Source organism: Centropristis striata, chromosome 9 (genome assembly GCF_030273125.1).
Source record: "Centropristis striata isolate RG_2023a ecotype Rhode Island chromosome 9, C.striata_1.0, whole genome shotgun sequence".
NCBI classification, from domain to species: domain Eukaryota; kingdom Metazoa; phylum Chordata; class Actinopteri; order Perciformes; family Serranidae; genus Centropristis; species Centropristis striata.
In genome coordinates, this window is record NC_081525.1 from 1,927,252 (window position 1) to 1,940,862 (window position 13,611).

General features: G+C 35.7%; 1 protein-coding gene and 1 pseudogene across 1 annotated transcript; both read left to right on the forward strand.

Annotated features, from left to right (window-relative positions):
* Positions 1-2,120, forward strand: LOC131977755 (interferon-induced protein with tetratricopeptide repeats 1-like; annotated as a pseudogene).
* Positions 2,121-4,983: 2,863 nt separating this feature from the next.
* LOC131977756 (interferon-induced protein with tetratricopeptide repeats 2-like) lies at positions 4,984-8,490 on the forward strand. Its single transcript, XM_059341181.1, has 2 exons — positions 4,984-4,988; positions 7,479-8,490. Exons 1-2 carry the CDS (start codon positions 4,984-4,986, stop codon positions 8,488-8,490), a joined length of 1,017 nt encoding a protein of 338 aa, XP_059197164.1.
* The last annotated feature ends 5,121 nt before the right edge of the window (positions 8,491-13,611 follow it).

Genomic DNA, 13,611 nt, shown 5'->3' on the forward strand with positions numbered 1-13,611 from the left:
ATGAGGTAAGTAGCTGCATTTTTTAATATCTTATAATATTAAAATCAAAAGAATAACACTAACGATCCTACAAGTCAATGATGTTTTCAGTCACTGATGTTCAGCCCACAATTTCTTCCGTTTTCTTCCAGGGCCACGGTTTAAATTAGATTTCTTTTTTCTGTAATCTGTTAGCTCAGACTCTGCTTTTATTGATCTCTCTTAAGTTCTTTTCTTTTCTCCCCGTCTTTGTTCCTTTTCTTTTTTCCCCCATTATTCTCTCCACATTTCCTCCCTGCCTTACTTTCCCATTTTTTCCTTGTATTCTGGTTTTAAAATTCTTCAAACCTGAGCAACACTTCAAAAGTGTGTTTAGACGGCTATCAGAATTATTAAAAATGATCATAAATAATTATTAATTATATTAAATGATAGTTGTTATTTTATTCTCCATCAGTGCTGCTCAGAGTCAAACTACACTGGTGTCCAAACTGGAGGCCCTGCAGTGCCACTTCACCTGGGATCTGGACCCCAGCAGGTCCAAACTTCTCCATCTCCAGGAACAGCTGAAGGACATCGGCACCGAGGAGGGAAACAGCTGGCTGGGTCACATTCACAACCTGCAGGGGTTTGTTGAATACAAGATGAAAAACATAGAAAATGCCCAGAGCTTCTTCAACAAGGCTGCAGAGGCCTTCTGCCAGCTGAGAAACGCAGACGAGGGTCCCTGGTTGGTGGTGAACTACGGGAACCTGGCTTGGCTGCACCACCACCTGGGGGACGAAGGAAAGAGAGTGAGGCTTACCTGTCAAAGGTCGACGCCCTGATGATTAAATACCCGTCTCCATCCCAGGACGAGCTCCATCCGGAGATCTACGCTGAAAAAGCCTGGACCCTGATGAAGTTCACTGCAGGGAAAGGAGTGATTGAAGAATACTTTGAGAAAGCCATCAGGATGCAGCCGGACATGGTGGAGTGGAACTCCTGCTATGTCTTGGGGTTGGTGAATGCTTTTAAGTACAGCAGCACAAGGGTGGAGGCTGAAGTCTTGGAGAGAATGAGAATCGCCAAGGAACAAGATCCAGAGAACTTGTACCTCGCTGCTAACTACCTTGTGCAACGTGCTAAAAAAGGAGAAAAGGTTGAAGATGAAGCTCGTGAGTTAGCACAAAAGGTTTTGAGAAATCCTGTCAGCAGCTACAGGGCTTTTAAAGCATTGATTTGGTTTTACAGAAACTATGTTTCTGTTGATGAGGCTATTGATTTGGTAGAGGAGGCTCTGGAAAAACATCCAGATGAGCGTTATCTGAAGAAATGTGCTGCAATCTGCTACAAACAGAAGATCCTCTGGTGCAGAGATGGTTGCACAGAGCAAAGTGTGATCAACAGAGCAATCACTCTCCATGAGGAGGTGATTTCTCTTTACCCTCATTCTTCTCTCAGGATGAAAATAGACCTCGCAAATATATACGCAAAGTCAGGTTACAGTCTGGCTAAAGCTGAGCAGATCTACCAGGAACTGTTAGAAAGTGACCTGGAACCTGCAGACAGACAGATGCTTTACAGACTGTATGCAAAACATCTGCTCATCAATCAAAAAGATCACAACAGGTCAACAGAATATAACATGAAGGCAGCAGAGATACCGCACCAATCAGAGTTTCGTCAGAACAGCATCACAACTCTGAGCAGCGTTAGAGACAAAAGCAGGAGCCGAGAAACTAGAGAGAAACTAGCAGAGTTTCTGAGAAACCTGCCAGAGCTATACTAGTGTATTTAACAACACTGGTTCTAAATCCAGGAGAAAAGAATCTAGGTATTGCATCAGCAAAACTATTCAAATGAGTACATTCATAAATTTGATGACATTCACATGAGAAAAACCTGTTTTTCTCTGATGGTTAGCGATCAGATTGTTGCACTAAGTAACAGTTTGCCTTCAATGCTTTCTTTTATTTGTGTTTATTTTTTAGAGGGTGCCAGCCAGGTCTCTCTCCTGACATTTAACATAGTTAAGTCTTAGATTAGATTGTTGGTTTGGATGCATGCATATCATAATTACAGTTAAACACACACCCTGCACAATAAACAACACAAGAATAACACGAACAAAGTTCAGCTTCAAAACCAAAAGCATGTATTTGATCAGAAATGAAAAACAGAATCCCCCCTCAGTCTGGACACAAAAGTCCACAAAACCAAAGGAAATCCAACTCAAGATCCACAACAGGTTCTATATCTCTTTAAGTTCAGTTATTGGTTTCAATTTAAAAAACACAACTCAGTTCAGCTCACACCTAGCCTGGCTAACACCAGACTATTCTCAAATGAGGGCTAGTCTGGCAACGAGCAATGGATTTCTCCGTAGAGGAGGTGTGGTTTACGATCCTCCAGAGCCGTTTATTGGGCGCTTAGAATGTCTATCAAAGCGTCTGTAGGTAGCTCTTAGCCAATCAGATCAGTTATACCAGATGACGTAGTAGAGCAACAGAAACGGATGTTTGTTGTGTGTGTGTCTGTGAGAGTGTTGCTGATGCTTTGCTTCTCCAGTTCTCGCTTTCTGCAAGATTATTTATTTTCACGCTTTATTCCCCCTCATGTCATTCAGCCACACACATCCACTGATGTGTGTGGGCAATAAACAAGCTGCTGCGGGTCTCTGGGGGCTCCACTGTCCCCCGGCTCGGAGCCAGATCACCGGTGGTGACCGGCGGTCTCTGCGGTGCGGCGCTAATCACCGGCGCTACCGGTGATCTCGATCCGAGCCGGGGGACAGCGGTGCCGCCGAGAGACCTTTTGCCTTTCAACTTTCGCTCTTAACTGTTTAAAACGCCGTCTACAGCTAAAGAGAGTTTCGCGTCTGCAGCAGCCATGTTGGATCCGGAAAACTACAAGCTTCCAAATGCCGAGTAGTACGCGTCATCGTCTTGCCGTCCCTCCCCGCTCTGTGATTGGATCCCTAAAACAGGGCTAGGAATCCTTCCTGGATTCCAGACCCTTTCGCAGTTCGAAATTAAATTTGAGCGCGCAAGGCAGTCTGGGTATACCCAGGCTAGCTCACACCAGTTTTTCTTCAACAAAACTAAACTCAAATCAGTTCATCCCAGTTACGACCAGCAGGATGCGTTTGATTAATTAGGTAGAGTAATCTTGTTAATCAAAGAACGATTAATCCCGTTAAATGATTATTTCTATCCATTCTGTATGAGTTAATAATGAGTAATGAGTCCATAATTACAACATTAGCATTAAAAACTCTTGACTTGGACTCGATAAAGTCCTGCCTGCTGCCCTGATATGAAACCTGCTTTGCTGTAAGCTCTGATGTTGTTAATGTTATAACTAACATAATGAACAAGCTGAATATTATCTGCAGATGTAACGGATTGTTTGTAAATAGACTGTGTAGACGTCTGTACTCTGACTTTTGCTTTACTTTGCTTTTTAGGAATAAATACTTTTTGGACCCACACAAGTGGTGCTCAGGTTAAAAGCATATGGAAACCCCAACAATAGGCCAAGTAAGGTTAAATATATTCAGGATAACCTCACATTATTACCTCCCAATCCTTTCTAGCCATAAGGAATTAGCAAGTTAGCCTTTTAGTTCGGACCGCCTTCTCCCCTCTTCAGTAACTCATTACTTAATTAAATGATGAAGTCCTTAAAACAAAGTGCTGGCTAGCTTGTTAGCCCGTTTGCTAGCTACAGCTGCTACCAACTACTATGTTAGTATCACTACCAAGTATCTAGAAACAGATACTATGCAGAAAATTGTAGATAATTTAGCTTTAACTTTTTATGAGTAAACACAAACAATGTGCTGCTCAGCACAAAATCACAAAATGTTTGAGAAATACATGAAAGTTGTTAATAACACAATGTCTTATTAGCGTGCTGCTTGCTAGCATGCCAGTGCTACATCACTCACAGTACCCATCTATTAAAATAATAACTTGTATGTAACTTGTGTTTAGGCTACTACTCCTATATGAATCATTTTGTCTTTCCAATGTGTTTTCAGTTTAACTGATAAAAGAAAACTCTATATGAAATACTATATTCTTTGTTCTTTTCTATTGTGAGAAAATAGAAAGATTGATTCATAATGTTATTATTAATTGATGTATAGGCTGAACATTAGTCAGATGAAACCAATTGTACCAGAAAGTGTTTCAAGCTGTACACAATAATAAATAATTGTATGTACACCAAGAAATCTTATATTTGTTTGTTTCATTTATCATTTAGTGTTCATAAATGCTGCTGTACACAGACTTGCCTTCACTACACAGGACAGTGACAGAAATCAGACACCAACTGTTTCAGGCTGCTCTGACAAATTTAATTTCACTTTCACTTTGAACATTTAAGTCCACATATATATGAGCGTTAATGTGTGATGTGTGAACAGGTGAAAAATACACCAAATATGAGCTTTTATGTGGAAAAGAAGTGTTTTCAGTCAGGGTGAAGTGGAAACCAAACCTGGTCACACCTGCAGGTGGCAGCAGTGTCATGATGTCATAATGCAGGTGTGTTCAGGTAATTCTTCATAGCAACACGCTGCAGACAGCTGCAGCACAGAGATACATACAAATGTGTTTAAAATAATGCACAACACCTTATTATTTCTGTTTGATTGGATGGTGTCATGTGGCATCTTAGGTTTGAATATATATATTTATATTTCACTGTGGCTTCATTTTATAACTTCATGAGCAATAAAAACTTTACAATTTGATAAGTCATGTTTGAGTTTTATTGTTAGATATGTGGCTGCAGGTTTCCATTACTGGAAAACGGAACACCAGACTTAATGATACCAAAGTCCACACAAATGTCCAGAGAAAGGGTGTTTGCATTTATATATACAAACGCTGGGTTCCCAACAACATCACATAATTTACAGAAAAGCAGAAGTTGGACATCTCTGACTTCACACCAGCGAACTCAAAGCATCAGGAGCAACAACTGGTCTGATATTTAGAAAACAGCTGAACGATGAGGTGAGAAGATACTTATACATTTGAATCACTGTATGAGTTAATAATGATTATCACTGAGTTATGTAATTGGTATGTGATTAATTTCTTATTAAGTTCTAGAGTCTGAAATATTAACTTTAAAGATCCTACAAATACATTATGATGTCTTGAATCACTTGCTCATTCTCCATTATTTTATTCCTCTTTTTTATAATTTTCTTTCCTTCTTTACTTTTCTCGTTTTGTTTCTGTCTTCTTCCCCTTCAGCCAGTGCCATAGTATTCTTAAAATTGTATTTCCTTTATTATTATTTTTTACAATTACTTGGCTCCTGATACGTTGTTTTCTTAAGGTTTGTATTTGTATTTATTTATTTGCACCAGACCAGATCTTCTCTTACACAGAATTTTAGGGTGGTATGAACGTAAATTGACACACCACCCCCAGTTCTCCGTGGTCTACAACAGTGAACTGCCTTATTTAAAGGTATATTATATAACATTTCTGTTGAATCTGTCAGCCATGTTTCTGACAGGGCAATAATAGGAAGTTCATGATTGAGAGAAGATAAATAATTAGTAAAATCATCATCATTTTTAGGAAGACTGTGAGCATTCAAATGACAAGTAGAAAAAGATGAATTTGAGAAACCCTCATATAAACCTTTAAATTGTTGGACATTATAATATTCACAAATGGTAGACACATTGCTGGTAAATTTAAGACAATTTGAGTCAGTATAACCATCAGATCCATTTAAATCAAAAGGGTTGAAAACATACTCAGCAATAAAGTCCTTTAGGTCTACATCAGTTAAAAACTCATTCATAATGTGACAAAAGAAAATAAAAAACAAGTAGCACTTTAGGCTGCTAGGTCATAAACCAAAAATTGTCTATAGAAAACTCATGGGTTAGGCTTAGGGCACTGTTTCGGTGCGCTCTTTCCACCTCAATTAGTTCAGGATCCATCTCAGAGTGATCAGCAAGGAATTTCTTATCTTTAACTTCAGTGTCATGCCAGGTTTCAGTTTTCTCTTCTTAGAAGCCGTCAATGAGGATGTTATTCCTCCTTGTCTGGTTTTCGATGTAATCTATTTTGGAAGTGAGAGCTTCTAAAGATTTTTGAAATTCATCAAAGTTTAAATTGATGGATTTAAAATTGCTCAGATTGGCTGTGTGAGCACTCTTTAGCTCCTCCACCTCTGACTGAGAGTACTCCATATTGTGTTTGTATTCCAAGACATCTTTTACAGGAACATCTATTTGTTTATTGGTTCAGTTTTAGGCTCCTCATTTCTTTCCCCTTTTGGCTTTTCACGAGGCATGGCTGAAGAGGAAGGTGACTAGCAGCCACTGGGCCTGGTGGTGACTAGCTGCTGGTGGGACTGGTGGTGGCTAGCTGCTGGTGGGCCTGCTGGTGGGACTGGTGGTGACTAGCTGCCACTGGGCCTGGTGGCGGCTGTCTATTGGTGGGCCTGGTGGTGGCTAGCTGCTGGTGGGCCTGGTGGTGGCAAGCTTGTGGTGGGCCTGGTGGTGGCTAGCTGCTGGTGGGCCTGGTTGTGGCTAGCTGCTGGTGGGCCTGTTGGTGGCTAGCTGCTGGTAGGCCTGGTGGTGACTAGCTGCTGGTGGGCCTGGTGGTGGCTAGCTGCTGGTGGGCCTGGTGGTGGCTAGCTGCTGGTGGGCCTTATGGTGGCTAGCTGCTGGTGGGCCTGGTGCAGGCTATCTGCTGGTGGTTTTACATCGCACTGCCAGAGACATAATTCTGGTGGACAAGTTGGAGAAATTCTAAATCAAAGTGACAGCTGGCCTCTTCAGAACTTATCACCCCTTAGAGAAATGGTTTCAAGTGACCGGCATGCCTGGCAGTGACCCAGGAATTGACAGAACCATGGTTACATACGTAACCTCTGTTCCATTTCATTCCTTCCTGACTGCCAGTAGCAGCAACAAAGTAGATGGTTCACACCAGCAGTGTCAACAGTAAAGACACACGCACCTTCTGGTTCATCAATCCTGAAGCCACATTAACATGGTACCAGTGACCTTGTGACACCCTGATGGTTGATATAAAAAAAAACACTGAAGTATTGTCTGTCTTAACTATGACATGCTTGCCTCTTTCAGTCCCTTTTCCGTATTGCTAACCCATTCCCACCTGTCCTCCTTTTGCTTTTCATCAATATTTTTATTTATGCCATTGATTGATTGATTTCTGTGTTCTTTCCTCCTGTATTCCTTCACCTATTCACTCTTTTAATATGTTTCTTTCACCGTTTTGTTTGCACCTTGAAATGCTCCTGTCTGGTTTCCATTTTTGTGCTCCAATTATGAGTGTCTCAAACTGCTACGCTTCCTGGAAAATTGTTGTGAAAAGTGTTGGAAACAGCTGATTGGTGAACTTCAGATTCAGGAGGAGCAATTAGATTTCTGTTTTTCCAGGGAAGACACAATCCTTCCCTTCTATTTAGTGATTCCTCCTCCTCTAAAATTATATTTTATTCTCCATCAGTGCTGCTCAGAGTCAAACTACACTGGTGTCCAAACTGGAGGCCCTGCAGTGCCACTTCACCTGGGATCTGGACCCCAGCAGGTCCAAACTCTACCGTCTCCAGGACAAACTGGATAACATCGGCACCGAGGAGGGAAACAGCTGGCTGGGTCACATTCACAACCTGCAGGGGTTTGTTGAATACAAGATGAAAAACATAGAAAATGCCCAGAGTTTGTTCAACAAGGCTGCAGAGGCCTTCTGCCAGCTGAGAAACGCAGACGAGGGTCCCTGGTTGGTGGTGAACTACGGGAACCTGGCTTGGCTGCACCACCACCTGGAGGACGAAGCAGAGAGTGAGGCTTACCTGTCAAAGGTCGACGCCCTGATGAATAAATACCCGTCTCCATCCCAGGACGAGCTCCATCCGGAGATCTACGCTGAAAAGGTTTTGAGAAATCCTGTCAGCAGCTACAATGGAATTAACCCATTGCTTAGGGTTTACAGAAACTATTTATGTCTTGACGAGGCTATTGATTTGATAGAGGAGGCTCTGGAAAAACATCCAGATGAGTGTTATCTGAAGAGATGTGCTGCACTCTGCTACAAATGGAAGATAATTTGCAAAGAGCAAAGAAAGCCAAAGCAAAGCGTGATAGACAGAGCAATCTATCTCCACAAGGAGGTGATTTCTCTTTGCCCTCATTCTTCTCTCAAGCAGGAAATAGACCTCGCAACCATATACGCAAAGTCAGATTACGGTCTGGATAAAGCTGAGCAGATCTACCAGGAGCTGTTAGAACGACCTGACCTGGAACCTGCAGACAAACAGCTGCTTTACTACAACTACGCAAAGTATTTACACTTTGAGCAACACGAGTTTGAAAGTTCAGTGCGATATCATATGAAGGCGGCTGAGATACCGCACCAATCCCTCTATCGTGACGACAGCATTAGAGTTCTTAAGAAGATTAAAGACAGAATGCATAGAGAAATACAGGAGTTTCTGCGCAACCTGCAGGAGCCACAGTGATTTTATCAGCATTGATTATAAATCCAGAAATAAACTGTAGGTATTGCATTACCCCCAAAAATGTATACATACGTATGGATTTCAATCAAGGGAAAATTTGTGCAAATTGCGTTAATGAGCTGCTGATCGATACACGGCAGGAAGTAAAGTTTGGCCTTATCCAGTGTGAATAATTAGAGGTTAACTTTATCCCAGGAAGTGAATCTAATGATGGCGATTCCCCTGGAACAAATTGATTTTGCTTTTATAAATGCGAGCATTATCCAGTATGCATGAACCAGAATGTTAAATTCTTTAAGAAATACATAAATGTTGCTTATTTGCTTCTTTGGATCTTCATTGAAAACCACTTAAATGTGGAGGTTTATAATTTTTTTCATTATTTAAAGTAGAAGAGAAGACGGCTGCATTATCTTACTCAAACCCTGTAATGTACAATTAATTCATTGTTGGTTTTTATTATTTTCAATTCAGATAATAGTGTATATTTGTTGCATTGAATACCCTGTATTCAAATGCTGAGCCAAACTTTTTAAACTTCTATAGAGGAGGATTAACTTAGATAGTTATCAACAGCAAGTGGCTACCTTAGCACAATGAATGGTTTAAAGGTGGTAAATACCAATACAAAAAATCTCTTTAATGGCTTTTACTAAATTTATAATTGAATTAATTTACACCACACTGTGCTTTTGTGAGTACAGATGTATCTACTCCTGTAGCAGACTACTGGTGTAAAATGTAAAAACGTCTAGCAAGTCTAGAATTGGAATCAACAATTTTGGCATGGACCAAAAGTGAATATGCTGATATATTAATTATGAACAATTGCCATTGTACAATGCCTCACACGGGGCACCAATAATGTAAGGAAATTAGGATGTCCCAAAATACGTGTATGGATAATTCTAAACGGGGCACCATTTATATTGGGAACATAGCATTACTGAATGACTAATATATATTCTCAGGTTTTGAATCCATATATATAATAATTTCCAGAACGGCTTGCCATAATATATATTAAATATATAAATAAATAAATTATCCATGGAAATCAAATTGATTAACCCATTGATGTCTGGATTTGGAGTCACACTCAAAATTAAAGTGGAAAAACACACTACAGGCTGATCCAACTTTGATGTAATGTCCTTAAAACAAGTCAAAATGAGGCTCAGTAGTGTGTGTGGCCTCTAGCATTGTCTTGCATTAGGAGTTTCTATAATATCCTTTTGTACATTTACGTAGGAGCTAAAGTTGAGGGCAGGACTGACTGGAGATTGTTTTTGTTTGCTGTATTTGTCAGTCAGAATAAACGGAGATCACCTTCAAAAGGATATCTGGTCCTGGTTTCATCAATTCACACAACACAGAGTAACCTCCACCGGTTACATAACACCTAATTAAAGACTATACCAAAAAAAAGTGAATATATTGCCAATAACGCTCTATTAAAAGCCAGACTAAAACAATGAAAAAATCAAATCAAATAAAAAATATAGATGGATAAAACTCAGTTAACAGTTCCTTAATGAATAAGAAAATAATAATAATTTTAAATAAATAATAATATTAAAAAAATAAAATAAATATAGATATAATAAATTCAGTTAAAAGTTAGACTAAACAAGTATGTCTTAAACAATAAAAATACAATTAATAAAATATTATAAAATAAAATAAATAATATATTATACAATAATATAAATATAGATAGAATAATCTCAGTTAAAAGTTAGACTAAACAAGTATGTCTTAAACAATAAAAAATACAATTAATAAAATAATATAAAATAAATAAAACAAGATAAAATAAAATAAATATAGACAGAATAAAGTCAGTTAAAAGTTAGACTAAACAAGTATGTCTTAAACAATGAAAAAATACAATTAAAATATTTTAAAATAAATAAATAATATAAAATAAAATAAATATAGATAGATATAATAAATTCAGTTAAAAATTAGACTAAACAAGTATGTCTTAAACAATAGAAAATACAATTAATAAAATTAGATAAAATAAAACAAAATACATAAAATAAATATAGACAGAATAAAATCAGTTAAACGTTAGACTAAACAAGTATGTCTTAAACAATAAAAAATAACATTAATAAAATAAGATCAAATAAATAAAATAAAATAAATAAGTATAGATAGAATAAACTCAGTTAAAAGTTAGACTAAACCAGTATGTCTTAAACAATAAAAATTACAATCAATAATATAATATAATATAAATAAATAAAATAAAAATAAAATAAAATAAAATAAGATCAAATAAATATAGATAACATAAACATAAAAATAATTTAAGATAAAATGAAATAAATAAAATAAATATAGATAGATAGATGGATAAAACTCAGTTAACAGTTAGACTAAACAAATAGGTCTTAATGAATAATAATAATAAAATAAAAAAGATACAATAAAATAAAATATAGTTAAAAAGTAGTAGATAGTTCAAAGTTAGACTAAACAAGTATGTCTTAAACAATTAAAAATGCAATTAATAAAATAAATAACATAAAATAAAATAAATATAGATAGAATAAATTCAGTTAAAAATTGGATGTCTTGAGTTTGCTGTTAAAATTTGTGTAGTATTCAGAGATGAGCAGGAATCCTTTCTAATGGTCTTTATTCAGCTCAGCAGCGCCACCTGCAGACCAAGCAACATTTTGTTCTGAAACATCGACACGGCCCGTAAGTGTTCCTCACACTGAACCAGAAACAGTCAAACATGAGCTGGTAGAATGTAAAGAAAGAGACTTCTAGGGGAAACACAGTAACACCCTGGAAAGTCTTCTCGGGAAAAAATCATGCAAAGAAAACAAGCCTCTATTTAATTACCTGAGGGAAACAGGACTTATAAAGAGAAATAAAATAAATATAGATAGTTAAAAAGTAGTAGAAAGTAGTTAAAAGTAAGACTAAACAAGTATGTCTTAAACAATAAAAAAATACAAATAATAAAATAATATAAAATAAAGTATAATAAAATAAATAAAACAACATAAGATAAAATAAAACAACATAAGATAGAATAAACTCAGATAAAACTTAGACTAAATCAGTATGTCTTAAACAATAAAAAATACAATTAATAAAATAAATAAAATAAAATGAATATAGATAGAATAAACTCAGTTAAAAACTAGACTAAACAAGTATGTCTTAAACAATAAAAATTTAAGAATTTAGTTATGTATTTAATTATTTATGTTTGCATGTAAAATGCTATTATTTACACTATTATTACTACTATTGTCTTTTCCCGTTTAATCATTTATTTATCTTAATTTTATTATTATTATTATTATTATTATTATTATTATTATTACTTTATTACTTTATTTATTTATTTATTTTTATCAGTATTATTATTTTCTCTCCTTATTTTCCCGTCAATCTATTGCTCCACCACTCCAGTCCGCCTGTACGTTGGTCTGCCAACCGCCAATAAAACTAGTTAGACTAAACAAGTATGTCTTAAACAATAAAAATGTAAGAATTTAGTTATCTATTTAATTATCTGTTTGTATGTAAAATTCTATTATTTACACTATAATTACTACTATTGTCTTTTCCCGTTTAATCATTTATTTATCTTATTTTTTTAATTATTATTATTATTATTATTACTATCATTACTTTATTTATTTATTTTTGTCAGTATTATTATTTTCTCTCCTTATTTTCCCGTCAATCTACTGCTCCACCACTCCAGTCCAGCAGGTGGCGGTAATCTCCTGTCCGTTGGTCTGCCAACCGCCAATAAAACTAGTTAGACTAAAGAAGTATGTCTTAAACAATAAAAATGTAAGAATTTAGTTATCTATTTAATTATTTGTTTGTATGTAAACTTCTATTATTTACACTATAATTACTACTATTGTCTTTTCCCGTTTAATCATTTATTTATCTTATTTTTTTAATTATTATTATTATTATTATTATTATTATTACTTTATTTATTTATTTATTTTTATCAGTATTATTATTTTCTCTCCTTAATTTCCCGTCAATCTATTGCTCCACCACTCCAGTCCGCCTGTCCGTTGGTCTGCCACAACCAATAAAACTAGTTAGACTAAACAAGTATGTCTTCAACAATAAAAATTTAAGAATTTAGTTATCTATTTAATTACTTGTTTGTATGTAAAATTATATTATTTACACTATAATTACTACTATTGTCTTTTCCCGTTTAATCATTTATTTATCTTATTTTTTTAATTATTATTATTATTATTATTACGATCATTACTTTATTTATTAATTGTTGTCAGTATTATTATTTTCTCTCCTTATTTTCCCGTCAATCTACTGCGCCACCACTCCAGTCCAGCAGGTGGCGGTAATGCGCCTGTACGTTGGTCTGCCAACCGCCAATAAAACTAGTTAGACTAAACAAGTATGTCTTAAACAATAAAAATGTAAGAATTTAGTTATCTATTTAATTATTTGTTTGTATGTAAACCTCTATTATTTACACTATAATTACTACTATTGTCTTTTCCCGTTTAATCATTTATTTATCTTATTTTTTTAATTATTATTATTATTATTATTACCATTATTTATTTATTTTTATATTTTATATTATTTTCTCTCCTTATTTTCCCGTCAATCTACTGCGCCACCACTCCAGTCCAGCAGGTGGCGGTAATGCTCCTGTCCGTTGGTCTGTCAACCGCCAATAAAACTAGTTAGACTAAACAACTATGTCTTAAACAATAAAAATTTAAGAATTTAGTTATCTATTTAATTACTTGTTTGTATGTAAAATTATATTATTTACACTATAATTACTACTATTGTCTTTTCCCGTTTAATCATTTATTTATCTTTTTTTTTTTTATTATTATTATTATTATTATTATTACTATCATTACTTTATTTATTTATTTTTATATTATTTTCTGTCCTTATTTTCCCGTCAATCTACTGTGCCACCACTCCAGTCCAGCAGGTGGCGGTAATGCTCCTGTCCGTTGGTCTGCCAACCGCCAATAAAACTAGTTAGACTAAACAAGTAGGTCTTAAACAATAAAAATGTAAGAATTTAGTTATCTATTTAGTTATTTGTTTGTATGTAAACCTCTATTA